Genomic DNA, 20,182 nt, shown 5'->3' with positions numbered 1-20,182 from the left:
TGTTTATCCATCCTATATATAATAGTTTGCATCTGCTAATCCCAAACTCCCAGTCCATCCCAACCCAACCTCCACTCCCTTGGCAACCACAAATCTGTTCTCTATGTTTGCAAATCACAGAATCCTTTTAGTAGATTTGTTTTTCTAGGGTTCTACATTCTGAAATAATTTTAGAAGCATTATAAGATAGAGAAAATGAGTAAATGTACTGATGTTGATCAGAGTCAGATTCACACTGTGGAAGGAAGGATATACACACCGGAAATAGAGAAAGATAAGAACAAGTCCTGAGGGGAGAGAATGAAATCGAAAGTGTCTTTGAGAAACCATGATTTCTAAATATGCCTGTGAATATGCAGATACACATATATGTGCACATGTTTATGTATGTAAGCATATGTGAGGATGACTATATGGATATGTATATCCATATATGTATATCATGTGTACCTGTATGTGGACATGCATGTGTTTACACTGAGGCACTGACAACATGCCAAAATCTTCTGCGTGATCTGTCAGGCCCAACCTTAGACAATTACAAAGGCTTGATCTGGCAGCTGTCATGGGGGAAATCTTCACACTCCACACTAGACTCTGAGACACAGCCAGTGCACTGCAGACATTGGAAATAGTGCAGTCATGGACTAAGGCCATATGTGCATTCTTAGTCTGAGTGCCTCAATTCTGAAGCATTCTTATGTGGGGAGGACTCAGCTGAGACCCTGTACATAGACCACCTTTTCATTGGACCTTGTAGACATTTTTATTATCTCTGACTCTGTTTTCAGTACTTTTGCACTCCTCCTAGACCTCCCACTTCTACCTCCTCTCAGATCTACAGAACAGCAAGAACCTTTTGTTTGGAGCTCCTTTGGTTGTGATATGATCTTCCCCCACCCAAGCCCTGTCAGCACTGATGTATCTGACCCTCATCCAATGATGTTCTGTGGGGGAAAATGGAATATTGGTGTGGCTGGGAACCTTTCCTGTTTAGACTCTTATACTATTACAGTAAGCGAATAAATGCTTAAATTTACTTCCAATTTACTTGCTGTCTTACTTGACCAACTCAAAAACTGGCAGCTCTCTCCCTGACAAGTTAGCACAGTGAGCAATGTGGTCAATGAAGCACAACTCATTTCTGGAAGGGGCACTAGTGAGTCCTCAGGGCTCTCTAAGGGCGCACTACTGACTCATTTGTTAGAGTCTGAGGTTCCCACAGGGCACATGACCATTCAGGCCAATGTGTCTCAGGAACCGCTGACAGATTGTGCGACATGCTTTAGGAGAGTGCTATTTTAATAGTCCTGCTTTGCTGGCCAAGATGCCCAGTGGGTGGGTCAAATTAAACATCAAACAGAGGGATTTTGACAAAACTGGGGAAGCAATTCCTTGGCTACTTACAGTTTCATCAATAATGGGATCAAAAGTTGTTGGTGACCCTGCATGCTGAGTTGCACTCAATGATTACTGTTAGATCTAATGCTCCTGGAACTTACGTTCAGCTTTTGATATAGTGGTTACTGCGATTCGTGATTTAATGAAAAGGAATGTAGAGTGCTGAGGATCACTTTACCCAGTGACCTGAAGAGACCTTACAGACGTGGGTCGTTCATCTTCACATTTAAAAGGAGTATCTTGTTAAAGAAGTAATCATGTAACCTTGCCAGGTTGCTAATACAGAAACAGTTCTTGGAGAGCCTTGACAATGGCCACATTGCACAAGGAGGTGGCATAAAGGAGTATGAAAAAATACAGACATTCAAGAATCTCTCCTTCCTCAGCTGGGTACTGTTTTGGATCCGACAGATGGCTCATCCTTGCCTTTGTAAAACACGTTTTAACTATACTTGAAAAGGCAATAGTGACTCCATGAGCCACACTGGTGGTGCCTAAGATATACAATGAGGGAATGAGGACAAGCAGATGATGAGTTTTGTTTTTGTTTTTTTTAACCAGATTCAGGTTCCTAGGTTCATTTGTGCCACTATTGCTGGACATCAAGCTCAATAAACATCCTAATAAGGTCAGGGCAATTGGCCTACGACACAATCTGGACCTTAACTGACAAATTTCTGGACAAGTAATAGTGAATAATGTCAAGATAGCAATGACTGACCAGAAGAGAGAATGATGTAAAAATGGTAGTCTAGTAACCACCCCGGACCATCTGGGCAAAGGTCTTAAAGAGATCAAAGGGTGTGTTATCCCCAAAACAGGGTCTCAAAGGAGTAGATTGATGGGCTATTTACCAAGGACCCAAAGGCCAAGTAGTGGGATAAGGGAGGCCCAACAGGCCACTACTGTGGCCTATGACTAACACAGGTGCTATGTTTCTGCTTTTCGCAGTGATCCTTGCCATGAATCAAAATGCTCTGCCAATTTTTACCAAGACTTTACGGCTTTCAAAATAAACAAGACTATGGGTTAGGCCGGGCCCCATATATCCAGTGGGAATGTGAGGACTTATGATAAAGTTAGAGTTCAATGGAGATGTGCAGAATTGCATTCCCAAGCCTGTGGGACATGGGTGCATAGGTGACTGTGATCACCACAACCCCTGACACCAGGATGAGGAGGAAACTGATAATGCTGAGGTGGTACTCCATGGCCGCCACCAACGGGAAACTTACCCAGACCCCACAACAGTGTACCCACTCAGGCCACCTCAAAATTCCATTGTTATGGCCTCCACTGTTGAATGAATTATTGGTATAGAAGTATTGTTTACATGAACCCCTACTTGCATTCACCCCTAAACCCTGATAGAAATTACCACTTTAGCAAGATAAGTGGAAGACTGTGAAACTACTCAACTACCAGAATCTAGTACTTTGTTCCTCAAAAACAAATGCCTGAAGAAGAAAAGTAAATAACTGTCCTTACTGATGAGCTTAATGAAGCAGAAATTCTCCCTGAGACTGTTTCTTCATTCAGTAGCTCATTGGACCTGGGCATATGTCCCTGTGTGTGTAGAGACCCCAGTGATAATTGGCAGCTCAGTGATGTAGTCCCCAGGCACTAGTTGTATCTGATATTGTGACTGTCATGGAAGCTACTGTCTATAGTGAGAGAATTTGGTATTCTGTAAGAGACAGTGCAAATACCCTATGCAGTATCTCTTTCCACATGGATGATTAGGATCAGTTTGTCATATGGGGAATAGATTGCAATGCCTCACTAATGTCCTTCCATAAAGCTACATAAATTCTCCAACCATCTTTCATCAAACAGTCATGACCTAGAAATGTCCTACACCCAGAGGGAGCGCTAGCCTTCCAGTCTATTGATGACATCATCCAAATAGGCCCATACAAGGGCACCACTTAACAAGGACTAGACGCCCTATACACCAATATGTAGCAACATGGCTGGACCATTATTACAGATAAGACATAGTTACCCAGTACCTAACTGAAATCCCTGGGCAAAATCTGTGAGGGGCACAACATCTCATTCCAAAGGAGAAGACTGCCAAGCTCTGACACACTCTACTTGAACAACTGAAAATGAGGCCCAGCTACTAGTAGGACTATTTGGTTACTTGCACTCTCATAGTCCCCATGTGTGGTTCTTGATGGCATCCATTACATCCATTACTATTAGATTACTTCAAAGGCCACTCTTTTCAGTGGGGCCACAACCAAGAGGACGCACTTGAGGCCCTCCACCAGGCCTCTCAGGCTATCCTTCCCTTGGGGCCCTCTGATCCTCATTTGCTGTTTGAGTTACAGCTCTCAGCAACATCTCTGTTCACCAAGTACAGTCTGTGACAGAAGGCTACTACCACAGGTCACAGACAGACACCCTTTGGAGTTTTGGACCTATAATCTGCCAGTCTGCTGAAAGGTATGCATCCTTTGTGAGAAAATTATTGGCCTATGATTGAACCTTGGTGTCTGAGTATATGACCTATGGCTGTGAAATAATATTACAACCAGAAATACCAATGAAAGTTATGAATACTTTGACTTTTGCTCTCTAATTTTCTTAGGGTATTTACAACTAACGTCAAAGAAACTATAAATGTTGCATAAAATATAATCTCAGATGCATATTCATGAATCAAAGAAAAATACCTTCTACTGAGTTTAATTAAAATAATTTAAAGTTATCTGTAATTATTATACTTATTAAGGTATATTTTACCTTTGAATGTTCTTTGTGTATTTACTTGCATTTTTGTTTTTGATATTGAGTCTTGATCCTCATAGAGAAGATTTCCATCTGGTACTTCAAACTGAGCTACATAAAGAGAAGCATATAATCAAATAAATAGAAAAACAGATCTATTGTGAACCCCTAACTTTCAAATTTATAACAAATGTACAGCATAAATTCTCATTTTTATAGAATTATAAGTAGATTACCAAAATGCTAGATCTAATATGAAAAGAGAAGAGTTTTAATGGGTATATATTGAAACTGTCTCATTATTTCATTAATAATCCGAGGCATCATCACATGTGCTTTCTATCATTCTCTATATTTCCTACGTAGGACTTTTATACTTAAGTTAAAACTTAATTATAGGATAAAATATCAGGAAGATGGAGGACTAGGAAGTTCTAGACCCTCATTACCCCATGGAGACACTAAGTTAATAACAATATACAGACCAAAATACCATTATGAGAACTCTAGAAACCAGTTAAGAAGCTGCATCACCCAAGTGAATTACTGACCAAGGAAAACTGTACCAAAAAGGGTAGGAAGGGTCATGGCATTTTGCCCAGCTTAGTTAGCCCCACCACCTCCCTGGTACAGTGTGCCACAGTGTGCCACAGTGTGCCACAGTCACAAGGAAGTGTCGCAATTTCCAGATCCTCCATTGGGATGAAAAGAGTGAAACTTGCATCCAACTTTCTGGAATGTCTAGGCACTGCCTGAGTCACTGGTTGCTGTCTTGCCTGATCTGGAAAGCTGATGGGGACAGTTCCATAGTTAGATACCAGGTTGGAGGCTGCTGAAAACAAAGGCAAGTGCCGTCACACATTAGAGCTGCAGGGGTTATGAAGTTCTGCAAATGATGGAGGAGCAAGAGATTACAGGTGGAGGAATACAATAGAAACCCAAACAAAAAGCTCCTGAGAAGAAACAGGAGAGAGCCTCTTAGGGAAATTAGGAGAGTTAAAAAAAGTCATATATACTAGAATAAAAGAGTACAAACAAGCCCGGAGAAGATACATCCCCAGAGAAGGTTTGAGAAGTATCAGAACCTCCATGTCAGGCTGATTAGTCAAGGTGTTCCCCTGTATCTGAAAAAACAGAGAGATAGCTACGTTTTCAAATTCCCAAATCTCAACAAAATATGACAAAGCATACAAAGAAACATGGAAACATGTCCCAATCACAGGAATAAAGTTCCAGAAACCAACCCTAAAAAACCACAGGTCTGTGAATTACCTCACAAGGAATTTTAACAACTGTCTTAAAGATTCTCAATGAGCTGAAAGAAATATAAACTAAATGAAATCAGGAAAATGAAGCATGAACAAAATTAGAATATCAACAAAGATATAGAAACTAAAAGAAAAACAACTCTGGTGCTGAGCAATATAATAACTGAATTGAAAAATTCACTAAAGGGGTTAATCATCAGACTTGATCAGGCAGAAAAAAAAATCAGCAAACTGGGAGGCAGGTCATGTGAAATCATTGTATCTGAGGAGCAAAAAGAAAACAGAATTAAGAAAAGTGTAGAGAGCATGAAGGATTTATGGGACCCTATCAAGTGGACCAAGGTATGCATTATGAAAGTCCCAGAAGAGAAGAGAGAAAAAAGGGAGCAGAGAGTTTATTTGAAGAAATGACAAAACTTACCAAATTTAAAAAAGAAATGGATATACAAATTCAATAAGCTTTATAAACTCCAAACAGGAAAAACCCAAAGAGACCAACACCGAAACACAATGTAGTCAAACTGTCAGAAGTCAAGGAAAAAGAGAAAATCTTAAAAGAGGCAAGAGAAATACAATTTGTTATGTGCAAGGGAGCCTCTATAAGATTATAAATGAATTTCTCAGAAACCCTGCAGGTCATAAGACAGTGGGATGATACTTTCAGACTGCCAAAAGAAAAAAACTGTCAACCAAGCATATGACATTTGGCAAAACTGTCCTTCAAAACTGAAGGGGAAATTAAGACTTTCACAGATAAACAAAAGCTGATGGAGTTCATACCACTAGACCTACTCTACTAGAAATACTAAAGGAAGTCTTTCAAGTTGAAATGGAAGGATATTAGATGGCATCATGAAGCTGTATGATAATATAAAGGTTTTGGTTAAGGTAAATATATGGACAAATGTAGAAACCTATATTACTGAAATTTTGATGCATAACTTCCCTTTTAATTCTTATATAGAATTAGGAGAAAAAGCATAAAATAACTATAAATCTATGTTAATGGGCACACAATATACAAAGATGTAATTTGTGACACCAATAAATAAAGTGAGGGGAAAGAGCTTTAAAGGAGTACAGTTTAGTGACTGAAGTATGTATGTGTTTGAAGTTAACTTGTTACCAGTATAAAATAGATTATTGTAACCATAATGAAAACATTTATAGACTATTCATGTTATGGATACATGTTTATATCCCCCAAAATTCATATGTTGAAACCCTAACCTCCAATGTGATGGTTTTGGAGATGGGGGGAGGGAAGTAATTAAGGTTAAATGACATCATAAGGGTAAGACCCTGATCTGATGTGATTATTGCCCTAATAAAAAGAGACACCAGAGCTTTCATTCTCTATCTCTCTCTCTCCATTTGCACACAAAGAAGAGGTCATGTGGGTACACAATAGATGGTGGACACTTATGAGCCAAGAAAAGACATCTCAGAATGAAATCTAACTTACTGGCACCTAGATTTTGGACTTCACCTACAGAACTGTAATAAATAATTTTCTGTTTTTTGTTTTTTAAGTGACCCTGTCTATGGCTTTCAGTTATGGCAGCCTGAGAAGACTAATACACAAAAGGAAATGAGAAGAGAATTAAAGCATGTCACTACAAAAAAAAATCAATGAAAGACAAAGGAATAAAGTAAAATAGGAAATGAGGAGCAAAAAATAATGAGACATACAGGAAATAATTAACAAAATGTCAAAAGTAAGTCCTTTCCTATCCAACTGTATGCCAACTAATTGGATAACCTAGAGAAATGGATAAATTCTTAGAAACACACAACCTACCAATGTAAGTGGGTTAAACTCCCTGGACACAGAGTAGCTGAACATATAAAAAATAAGATCCACCTATAATGCTGTCTACAAGAGATTCACTTAGGTCTAAGGACATATATAGACTGAAAGTGAAAGGATGGGAACAGATACTCCATGCAAATGGTAACCAAAAGAGAATAGTGATGGCTATACTATAATATCAGACAGAAGAGACTTTAGTCAAAACCTGTTAAAGAGACAAAGTAAGACATTATATAATAATAAAAAGGTCAATTCTCCAGGAATGTGCAACATTATAAATATAAATATAAACATTATAGTGTTTACATATATAAACATATATTCATCAGACATGAGAACTCCTAAATACATGAAGAAAACATTAACCAGATTGAATGGAAAAATAGACCGTAACACAAAAATTGTAGGAGACTTCAATACCTCATTTTCAATAATGGAAAGAACAAGCAGAAAAAAGATCAATAAGAAAATTAGAGGATTTGAACAACACTATAGCCCAATTGGACATTATAGATATATGCAAAAAAAACTCCACCTAACAACATCAGAATACATTTTTCTCAAGTACACATGGAACATTCTCCAGGATACTGATATTATGCAAAATAACTTTTCTGATCACAATGAAAAGAAACTAGAAATTAATAGTAGCAGAAACACTTGAAAATCCACAAATACATGGGAAATATAAAAATATATTCTCAAAAAAACCAATGGGTCAAAGTAGAAATTGCGAGAGAAATTAGAAATTATCTTGAGACAAATGAAAATGAAAACACAACATAACAAAATATATGCAATGCAATGAAAGCAGTGCTAAGAGGGAAATTTATAGCTATGAATGCTTACATTAAAAGAAGAAAGATCTCAAATAAACAACCTAACTTTACAACTCAAGGAGCTAGAAAAAGAAGATAAAACTATATCCAAAGCTAGCAGAAGGAAGGAAATAATAAAGATTAGAGTAGAGGTAAGTGAAACAGAGAAGAGAAAAACAATAAAGAAAGTGAATAAAACCAGGAGTTGGTTTTTTGAAAAGACCAATGAAATTGAAAACATTTAGTTAGATTAGCTAAGAAAAAGGGAAAAGACTCAACTAATTAAATATGAAATGAAAGAAGAGGCATTACAATCAATGCCACAGGAACAAAAATTATTATAAGAGAACATTATGAACAACTGTATGCCAACTAACTGAAATACCTAGAAAAAAATGGATGAATTCTAAGAAACACAACCTACTAAATGAATCATGAATAAACAGAATATCTGAAAGAACGGTAACTAGCAGATTAAATCAGTAATCAAAAACCTCCTGACAGGTAGAAACCCAGGACCAGACAGCTTCACTGCAGAATGCTACCAAACATTAACAACAACAACAAAATTAACATTAGTCCTCATCAAACTCATCCAAAAAAATGAATAGGAAAACTTTTAAACTCATTCTATGAAGCCAGTATTAACCTGATACCAAAGTCAGACAAAGGGATTATATGAAAGGAAAATCACAGGCCAGTATCCCTGATGAACACAGATGCAAAACTCAACAATATATTAGCAAACAGAATTCAAGAGCTCATTAAAAGGATTAAATACCAAATCCAAGTGGGATTTATTCCTGGAATGCAAGGTTGATTTATTAATACATGAAAATCAATTAATGTGACACATCACATTAATAGCATGAAGGAAAAAAAAAAAAACCCACACATGACCATCTCAACTGATACAGAAAAAGCATTTAACAAAATTAAACATCCTTTTATGATTAAACAAAACATTCAACAAACTAAGATTAAAAGAAAAATACCCACATATAATAAAGACTATATATGCAAAGTCCACACCTAACATCATACTCAATGGTGAAAAACTAAAAACTTCCTTTGAGATCAAAAATAAGGCAAGGATGCCCACTCTCACCACTTCTGTTCAATATAGTACTAGAAATCCTAACAACAGCAACTGGGCAAAAAAAGAAATACAAGATATAAAAATTAGAAAGGAAGAAGTAAAATTATCTGTTCATAGATAAAATGTCCTTATACATAGAAAACCCTAAAGATTCACACATGCATACACGCACAAAAAAAACCCATGAGAATTAATAAATGAATTCAGCAAAGTTTCAGCATACAAAATCCACATGTAAAAATCAGTTACATTTTTATAAACTATTAATGTACAATATGAAAAGTAAACTATGAAAACAATTCATCAAAAATAATAAAATATGTAGGAATAAACTTAACCAAGGAGGCAAAAGGCATGTACACTGAAAACTATAAAACACTGCTAAATAAACCTACCTAAGGAGGCAAAAGACCTGTGCACACAAAACTATAAAGTACTGATGAAAGAAATCAAAGACGATACAGATGGAGAGATATACCATGTTCTTGGATTAGAAGAATCAATAATGTGAAAATGACTATACTACACAAAGCAATCTACAGATTCAATGCAATCCCTATCAAATTACCAATGGCATTTTTCACAGAACCAGAACAAAATTTTTGCAATTTGTATGGAAACACAAAAGACCCCAAATAGCCAAAGCAATCTTGAGAAAGAAAAACAGACCCAGAAAAAAAAAGAAACAGTAAAAAAATAAAAATAAAATAAAACGGAGCCAGAGAAATCAGGCTCCCTGTCTTCAGACTACACTACAAAGCCACCATAATCAAGACAGCATGGTACTGGCACAGAAACATAAATATAGATCAATGAAATAGGATAGAAAGCCCAGAGATAAACCCACGCACCTGTGGTCACCTAACCTATGACAAAGGAGGCAAGAATATACAATGGAGAAAAGACAGCCTCTTCAATAAGTCGTGCCGGGAAAACGGACAGCTACATGTGAAAGAATGAAATTAGAACACTCCCTAACACCATAACACAAAAATAAACTAAAAATGGATTAAAGACCTAAATGTAAGGCCATACACTATAAAACTCTTAGAGGAAAACATAGGCAGAACACTCTTTGACGTAAATCACAGTGAGATCTTTTTTGACCCACCTCCTAGAGAAATGGAAATAAAAACAAAAATAAGCAAATGGGACCTAATTAAACTTAAAACCTTTGCACAGCAAAGGAATCCATAAACAAGACGAAAAGACAACACTCAGAATGGGAAAAAATATTTGTAAACAAAGCAACTGACAAAGGATTAATCTCCAAAATATACAAACAGCTTATGCAGCTCAATATCAAAAAAACGACCCAATCAAAAAATGGAGACCTAAATAGACATTTCTCCAAAGAAGACATACAGATGGCCAACAAACAAATGAAAAGATGCTCAAAATCACTAATTATTAGAGAAATGCAAATCAAAACTAAAATGAGGTATCAACCTCACATTGGTCAGAATGGCCATCATCAAAAAATCTACAAACAATAAATGCTGGAGAGGGTGTGGAGAAAAGGGAACCCTCTTGCATTGCTGGTGGGAATATAAATTGATACAGCCATGATGGAGAACAGTATGGAGGTTCCTTAAAAGTCTAAAAATATAACTACCATATGACCCAGCAATCCCACTACTGGGCATATACCCAGAGAAAAACATAATTCAAAAAGCTATATGCACCCCAATGTTCACTGCAGCACTACTGACGATAGCCAGAACATGGAAGTGAAGCCAGAAAGAGAAAAACAAATATCGTATATTAACGCATATATGTGGAATCTAGAAAAATGGTATAGACGATCTTATTTGCAAAGCAGACACAGAGACACAGACTCGAGAACAAACGTATGGATACCAAGGGGGAAAGGAAGGGGATGGGATGAATTGGGAGATTGGGATTGACATATATACACTATTGATACTATGTATAAAATAGGTAACTAAGGAGAACCTACTGTATAGTACAGGGAACGCTACTAAATGCACTGTGGTGACCTAAATGAGAAGAAAATCCAAAAAGGAGGGGATATATGTATACGTATAGCTGATTCACTTTTCTGTAGAGTAGAAACTAATACAACATTGTAAAGCAACTATACTCCAATAAAAATTAATTTAAAAAAACACTGCTGAAAGAAATTAACAAAGAGACAAATAAATGGAAAAACATCCCATGTTCCTGGATTTGAAAACTTAATATAGTTAAGGTCTCAGTACTACCCAAAGCAATCTACAGATTCAGTGTAATCCCTATAAAAATCCAAGTGCATTTTTTGCAGAAGAAATAGAAAAATCCATGCTAAAATTTATACAGGATCCCAAATAGCCAAAAAATCTTGAAAAAGAGTAACAAATTTATAGGTCTAGCATTTACTAATTTCAAAACTTATTACAAAGCACAAGTAATCAAAATAGTGTGGTAGGGGCATAAAGACAGACATATAGACCAATGGAATAGATTAAAGAGCTTAGAAATAGACCCTCACACGTATAGTTTATGACCTTTAATAAGGGTGTCAAGACCAATCAAAGGGGAAAGAACACTGTCTCCAAGAAATAGTTGAATAAACTGATATCTACATGTAAAACAATAAAGTTGGATGTTTACCTTACATCATACATAAAAATTAATTCAAAATGGGTTAAAGACTGAAACTTAAGACCTAAAACTATAAAATTTCTTGAAGAAAACATATGGAAAAATCTCATGACATTGAATTTGACCTTTCCCCTTGGTCCCTGTGATCCACATTTTCTGTTTGAGTTATAGGTCTCAGCACCTCTTTGATCACCAACTATAGGCTATGACTAAAGGACACTGCCACAGACAGGTCAGAGTCAACTGCTGAACTTATGGACCCAAATCTCCTGGAGAGAGCTCAGAAGTGTACACCCTTTAAGAGTCAGTTGATTGTCTGTTATTGAATCATACTGAGTACATAACCCAAGGCCTTAAAATAATCTTAGTACTAGAAATCCCAATCAAAAGGTATCAATACTTTTGTTTCTGTTCTCTAATTATCTTAGGGTATTAACACTTTAGGTCAAAGTGGAAATTTTCTATGAAATATATGCCCCGGACTTCCCTGCTGGTCCGGTGGTTAAGACTCTGCACTTCCACCGCAGGGGGCACGGGTTTGATCCCTGGTTGGGGAACTAAGAGCCCACATGCCACGCAGCGAGGCCAAAAAATTAAAAATAAATAAATTGACTTAATTTAATTTAAAAAATAAAATAAAATAAAATATATGCCCAAATACATATTCATGAACCAAACAAAAAAGATCATTTGATGAGTTTAATTTAAAATATTTAAAAATTATAATTATCATACTTACTAGTGTGTCCTTCCCTTCTGAGATTTCTTTCTTTCTTTACTTGCTGTTGGATTTTTGACACTGAACCTTGATTCTCATGCATAAGCTTTTTATCTGGTACTATATCATGAGCTACAAAAAGAGATACATTTACTCCACTTAAATGGGAAAATAGATTTATTGTGAAATCTCTAATTTCAAATTTATAATAATTATGCAGCAGCATCTTCTCTCATTTTTATAAAGTTTTAAGTAAATTGCCACAATGCTAGATCCATATGAAAATTGTGAGATCATTTTTGATAGATGTATGTTGAAACGGTCTCAGTGTTTCATAAATATTCCTAGGCATCAAATATGTTTTATATTAGTCTCTAGTTTTCTTGTGTTATTTTATTTATACTTTAGGTAAATACATATTTATAGGCCAAACAATGAAAATGTGTATATACTACCACATGTAAAATAGATAGCTAGTGGGAAGCAGCCGCATAGCACAGGGAGATCAGCTCAGTGCTTTGTGACCACCTAGAGGGGTGGGATAGGGAGGGTGGGAGGGAGACGCAAGAGGGAGGGGATATGGGGATATATGTATATGTATAGCTGATTCACTTTGTTGTAAAGCAGAAACTAACACACCATTGTAAAGCAATTATATGCCAATAAAGATGTTAAAAAAAAACAAACCTATGTTGACTTCTTAAAAAAAAAAAAAGAAAATGTGTAAGTACAAGTTTTTCATTACAGTATTATGTGTAATTGCAAAATAGCTAAAACCAGCAAAATATATACGCATAGAAGATTGGTTGAATAAATTAAAGTATATATTATAAACTACGGTAAAGTATAAATTATGGTATATGATGTAGTATAAACAAGTGTACCTACTGCTGTAAAAGAAATGCAAAAGATCTCTATAAAACGAATTGGAGGGATTTCTAGGAGGCAACATTAAATGAAAAAAAAAACTGAAATAAAGAACATCTAGCATGCTATCTTTTTCACCTTTTGTGAAAGAAAGGGACATAAGAAAGAAATACATAAAGAGGAAAAAAAGTTATATTTTCAATGAAACACAGAAAAGACAAACCAAAAAACAATTTAGTTGGATACCTACTAAAGGAGGGTGAGGACTAAGGAATGTAGGGAAGGAATAAGAAAGGAATGATGCTTTTATATATTTTTTGCATATTTATCACTTTTAGAAAAGGTTCATGTTTTACATATTCCAAAAATAAAACTAAAGTAAAAAATAAAAAGACTAACATTGGAAACAACCTTAATGAACCTACTGCAGGAAAAAATAAGCACAAATCCAAGTAGTTCATCAACAGTATTTGACATATACTCTCAGTCTTAGGCAAGAGATTGGGACGCAAAAAAAAAAAAATCACAAAAATTTTAGTCGGTTTTTTCCCTAGTGGTATCAGCTAAGTGACCGTGAAACAATTTTAGAAGTATTATAGGATGGAGTGAATATATAAATGTGTTGATGTTGCTCAAAGTCAGGATTCTCACTGTGGAAGGACATCCACATATAAAACGAAGGAAGGCAAAAACAAGCCCTAAGGGTATAAACTGGAATTGAAGGTGCGTGTAAGAACTCATAATTTCTAAATATGCCTATGTATGTGTATATGCATATATATGTTCACTTTTACGTGTATGTAGGTATAGGTACGTATGAATGTGTGAGCGTGTGTGTGTGTGTGTGTGTGTGTGTGTGTATACATACACTGAGGTTCCAATTGCAAGTCAAAACCCTGTATATGATCTTTCAGCCCCATAAGCAATTACACACCTACCTGGCAATTCTTATAGGGGAAAGCTTCCAACCCCACACTGACTTGATGTATACACTGCAGGCACTAGAAGTAGCTGCAGTCAGGCTGACCCTTAACCTGCACTTCTAGATGACCATGATCTTAAATTTATCTGCATTCTGGCCTAGGAACCTCCATTCAGAGGTTCAGATGTACTGAACCGGTACTGTTCAGATGCCTCTACCTACGCCACCTTAAAGACAGACCTGGTAGACACTGTTCTCAGTCTGATTCGGTGTAAAGTACTTATCTGCTCCAAACTGCCTCCTCATTCTTCCCCTGGGCCCAGCGTCCTTAAAACAGCAGGAGCCTTTTGTTTGGGGCAGTGAGATGTTGCCCCCACTCTCTCCTATCTATAATGATACACCTGACCCTTGCCCAGTGCTGTTCTGTGGGGAAAATGGAAGACTGGTAGAGCTTCAGCCCTTTTCTGTTTAGATTCTTGCTTACACTATCAGAGTAAGTGAAAAAAGGCCGAATTTTATTTTGTTTAGTTTGTTATCTTAATTGGCCAACTTGACAACCGGCAGCTCTCTAGCTCTCTGAGAAACTGGTACAGTGGGCAAAGTGATCAACATAATGCTTTTCTGAAAAAGTAAAATCCCTGTAGATCCTACAAAGCACTTTTAGGAGGGGTTAGAGAAGATTTGGGCCACTCTTAGACTGAGCAAATGGATCAACTGCAAGAGTGTGAGGATCCAATGGGACACTTAGCCAGTGAGTCTCAGAAAGTGCTGGTGGAGGCCACAGAGCACTCTTAGAAAGTTCTCACAAATTGTTAAATAAGACTTTCAGTTTGAAGGGAACATTGGACCTTCACTTTAGCCTCCAAACTCTGGTCAAGTTCCACTGCTGAGTCAAATTAGAGATCTAACAGAGGGACTCTTAAGAGAGCTAGGGAAACAATTCCCTAGCTAATGGTTATGGTTCTCCAGAGACAGACCTAAAAGTCATCAGAGACCCTGAAAGCTGAGTTATACTCTATGACTATTGTTAGTTCTAAGCCCTGACACCGAGACTCATGCCTTTAATATAAAAGAATGTATAGGACTTTGGAATCACTTTGCCCAGTGACCTGGAGAGAACTTAGACTTGGGTCTTACCAGACTCAGATTTCTAAGTTCACTTTTGTGAATCCTATTGGTTATCAAGCTCAATCAAATTTCCTCATAAGTTGTGTCAGTCAGTTGTGATACAGTCAGATCCTAATTGGCAAATTTTCAGGCATGCAGAAATTGCTGCCCAGAAAGAAAAAGTGATGTAAAAATGGTAATAATGCTCCCTCTACTGGATGTTATGGGCAATGACCTTACCTAAAAATCTATGGGCCTGATTACCATACAGTGGGGTCTCAAAGCAGTAAATTAATGCTCTCCACCAAGGTACTCATTGTTAGATGACGGGCCATGAGGACCCAACATGTAGCCCCACTACGGTCCACTTTGTGGTGGCCGCTATGAATAATGCAAGTGCTATTCTCACTACCTTTATCAGTGAATTCTGAGATGGATCAAAGAACTCCACATACACTTACGCTGATCACAGTTTTCAAAAATAAAAAACAAGATAGGGTTATACCAAGGTACCTACATCCCCAGTGAAGATATATGAGGGCCTATTCCAGTACAAATTGCAGGCAGGCGAGAATTACATTTCTTGGGCCTTTTGGATGGCGGTACACTGACAACTGTAATCCCCACAAGCCCTGGCACCAGGATGAGGGGAAAACAGATAATGCTTTCTGGTTTGGGGCCACCACCACAAACAGAAACCTTTTCCAGGCCACACTACCGTACAGTGCATTGTTACGGCCTCTACTACTGAATATATTGTCGGTATAGATGTATTATTTACGTGACCCACCACTCACATTCACTCTCATGTTGTGACGGGATTTGCTGCAGTTAGGATATTTTAATGGGGCAGGTGGAAGATCCTGAGTGACCCAACTACCAGAACCTAGTGCCCCTATCTACCAAAAACAATACTGACTCCCTGGGTGTAAAAAAGAAATAACTGCCCTTGTTGCTGAGCTTAAAGAAGCCAACGAATTCCATAGACTATTTCTCCATTTAATAGGCCTGTGCACAAAACGTCAGGTGCCTACAGACTAAGTGATTAAGGCTGCACAGTGTTAGTACCAACCTGGCACTGGCATTGTGACTGTCATAGAAGCTATTGCCCAAGGTGAAGGAACTCGGTATACAGCAACCAACAACTTGAACTCTCTTTTCAGCATCCTTCTTCATCCAAATGTCCAGGATCAGTTTACCTTTACGTAGAATTAATTGAAATATGCCACTAATGTCCTTCCACAGGGCTCCCTAAATTCCCCATCTGCTTATCTTCAATGGATAGAGCATGACTTAGAAAAAGTCCCACTCACAGAGGGAATAATAGTTTTCTACTATATTGATGATATCCTTCTGGTGGGCCCAGGCAAAGGCACCATCCCACAGGACTGCACACCCTGTTGATCCACATGGGGCAACATGGCTGGGTCATTAATATAGACAAGGAATTAGGATCCAAGTGAAATTCCAGGGTAGCAGATAAAAATCTTACTCCAGAGGAGATGTTTGCATATCTTTTGGCCCTCCCTTCCCCAAATTATAAAAAAAAAAGTCTGAATACTGATGGGACTCTTTGACTACTAACACATTTGCATTCTGCCCACAGGGGTTTGATGGTACATATCTGTGGGGTTAGCATAAAGGTTATTACCTCTGAGTGGAGACCCAACCAACAGGATGCTCTGGAGGACTTCCAATAGGCCATTCAAGCTGCCTTCCCTCGGACCCATCTGATCCCCATTTGGTTTTTAAGTTACTGACCTCTTTTCACCCATTGAAGCCTATAGCAAAAAGACACTGACATAGGTCAGAGGCACCCACTGATCTTTTGGAGCAGAAATTTCCCAGGTTGGCTGAAAGGTACACAGCCTTAGTGAGACAACTATTGACCTATTATTGCCCTTAATGGTTATTGAGAATGAAACAGTCTTATGATCAGAAATTCTAACCAAATTGTATCAATAATTTCAGTTTTGCTCTCTAGTTGTCTTAGGGTATTCATACTTTAAATCAACATGCAAAATTTCTGCAAAATATATGCTGAGACATATCTTCAGGAAGCAAAGAAAAAAGATCTTCTGATGAGTTTAATTTAAAATAATATGAAGTTATTTATGATTATTGTACTTACTAGAGAGTCTTTCCCTTTTGAGAGTTCTTTGTTTCTTTACTTGTGTTTGGGTTTTTGACACTGAATCCTTATGGTTAAGCATAAGCTTTTCATCTGATGCTTCATCATAACCTACATCAAGAAATGCATTTAGTCCACTGAATAGAAAAAATATATCTATTGTGAAATACCTAAACTTCAACTTTATACAAGTGTACAGCAGAATTTTCTTTCATTTTGATAAAGTTAAAAATAAATTACCATAATGCTAGATATGACATGAAAATTGTGAGAAAAGTTTTAATGAGTGTTTTGAATATATTTCTATTAGTCTCTAGTTTTCTTGGGTTATTTATACTTTAGGTTACAATCATAGGCCAAACAATGAAGACACATATGCACAAGGTTACTTATCAGAGCATCATTTGTAATTGCATAATATTCAAAACCACCTAAATATTCACAGACTATCGCTTGAATAACCTAAGAAATATACTATAAACTATAAATATACAGCTGTAAAAATGAATGAAAAAGTTCTCCAGAAACTGACATGAAAGAATTTCCAAGAAAGAATGTTAAGTGAAAAATAAAAGTGAAAAAGCAGATACCTAGCATATTACCTCTGAGGTAAGAAAGAAGGGGAAGGGGGAAAATTAAGAAAAATAGAGACATTTACATTTACAAAATGAAATACAGAAATAATAAACTAGAAAATGATATAATAGATGGTTACTTGCAACAGAAGGGGTAAACTGGGGAATGTAGGGGAAGGGATTCAGGAAAAGATGCTCTCTCTCTCTCTCTCTCTCCGTCCCTCCCTCTCCCTCTCCCTCTCCCTCTCTCTCGGTCTCTTTTGAAAGTAGGTTGATATTCTAGATATTCCAAGAAATTATATTAACAAGGATATGACGAGTGCACTAAACATGAAAGCAACTTAAGAAATAAATCAACTGAACTTAAATAAAAAAGGCACTAATCCAACTAACTCATGAATACAGTACTACATTCTCAATCTTGGGTAAGAGAAAAAAAATCATGAAATAGTTTACATGGTTTGTTTTTCTAATGGTATAAGCTAATCAGTCAGTTCTAAAACAATTTTAGAGTTTTACAGGATTGAGCAAACAAGTAAATAGGCTGATGTTGTGTGAAGTCAGGATTTACACTATGAAAGAAGGGACATGCACACAGGAAGTGGAAGAAGGCAAGAAGAACAAGCCTTGAGGGGATAGATTAGAATTGAAAGTATCTGTAAGAAACTCATAATTTCTAAATATGTCTATGTATATATATGCACGCACATACGCACATGTGTGTGTTTGTAGGTATACATATGTACGAATATGCATATGTATGTGTGTATAAATATATATATATATACACATATATACACACACGTGTATTTGTATTTTCTAGTCTGACTGCTCAATGTACCTCAAAGCTACCCCAGTACCAATGGGCACAATCAGTTTTCAGATCTTGGTTTCTAATAACATTTCCCATTTAAAAAAATCAAGGTTCCTAGGAAAAACAGTTGATTCCAGCTATGAGACAGGAAATGTGCAAGACAGGAAATGTGCAAGACAGCATGGGACATCTTGTCATACTAAACAGTAGGGAATTTCTCAATGACTACTAGTACTAGGGTCATGTCATAAAGCCATAGTAATTATCTTAGATAAATTCCTACTTGCTAATGCTAGGATAATCTTAGAACTAAAAAAAGAAGAATAGTATGAGTTATAAAATCATACAAAGTAATTTAATTAGAAGTTTAAAAGAAGAGAGTGTCAAGGGCACAGTCCACTTTTCACCAGTTAGAATTAGAATTCATGATTTCTGTCTACTCTGATTTCAGGAGAACGATTGCTCTGGGATTTGAAGAAGCATTAGAAGCCTGTCAATAACACAGTACTATTGTTATTAGTGTTGTTATTGTTCTGTAAAAAGCTAAATTTTTAAAAAGGGAAGGAACTACGTTGGATTCCATCAGAAACTTGTGAAAATGTCTGTCTGGGACCACTTTAAGTTCTCAAGTTTATGTCTTAATTATCAAAATGATTCTTTGAAGCACAAAATATTATTCCTTCATCTGTACATGAGAAAACTGAGGGACAGAGAAGGTAATTAGTTTAACCAAAGTTATATGATTAATAACTGGCTGAGCTTGAATTCATACCCAAGAAGTTCAGCTCCAGAGCCTGAGCTCTAAACTACTACTTTTACTTCTTCTAGTGAATACAAGAAATACAAAAAGAATATAACTATAGAAAATAGAAGATATTTTAAAATTATAAGACAATATTTTATATATCTTTGTATCAAAAATGATATGTCTAGACAAAGTAAATAACATTCTAACAAAATATGTATTACCAAATATATTTAATGAAATGCAAAAGAACTTGAATAGACTAATATCCTCAGGGGAAAATACTGAAAATCTACTGCTAAAAATGTCATAAGGCTAAAGAGTTTTAGGGGAAATGTCTATGAAACCATCAAGGATTACAGAATATCTATGCTATATAAACTATAGAAAATTTAGAAAAAGACACATTTTTCTCCATTTCATTTTACAATGCTAACAGTACCCTGATGCCCAAACTAAAGAAGAGCAGAACAAAAAATCGCCCATATCATTTATGATTGTATCATTGCAAACTGTATAAACTGAGATAGGTGAGATTATGTTGAAGTAACAAACAACTGTAAA

At 36.5% G+C, this 20,182-nt stretch overlaps 1 protein-coding gene across 19 annotated transcripts in view; it reads right to left on the bottom strand.

Moving 5' to 3' along the window:
* Positions 1 to 20,182, bottom strand: part of CCDC7 (coiled-coil domain containing 7) — a 327,078-nt gene that overhangs the window by 146,333 nt on the left and 160,563 nt on the right. For 18 of the 19 annotated variants that reach the window (XR_009500275.1, XR_009500273.1, XR_009500274.1 and 15 more), the window contains 3 exons: positions 17,485 to 17,595; positions 12,479 to 12,589; positions 4,153 to 4,248 (listed from right to left, as the gene is read on the bottom strand). Coding sequence is in view for 3 of the 19 variants with exons in the window: in XM_059911398.1 (XP_059767381.1) it covers positions 4,153 to 4,248; positions 12,479 to 12,589; positions 17,485 to 17,595 (318 nt within the window). In the remaining 16 variants the exon portion in view is untranslated. The remainder of the gene's footprint in view (positions 1 to 4,152; positions 4,249 to 12,478; positions 12,590 to 17,484; positions 17,596 to 20,182) is intronic. The other variant, XR_009500283.1, reaches the window with a different exon arrangement.

Source organism: Balaenoptera ricei, chromosome 2, assembly GCF_028023285.1.
Source record: "Balaenoptera ricei isolate mBalRic1 chromosome 2, mBalRic1.hap2, whole genome shotgun sequence".
Classification (NCBI taxonomy): Eukaryota; Metazoa; Chordata; class Mammalia; order Artiodactyla; family Balaenopteridae; genus Balaenoptera; species Balaenoptera ricei.
The sequence above is the reverse complement of the archived record's forward strand: the minus strand, read 5'-3'. Positions and strand labels throughout refer to the sequence as shown.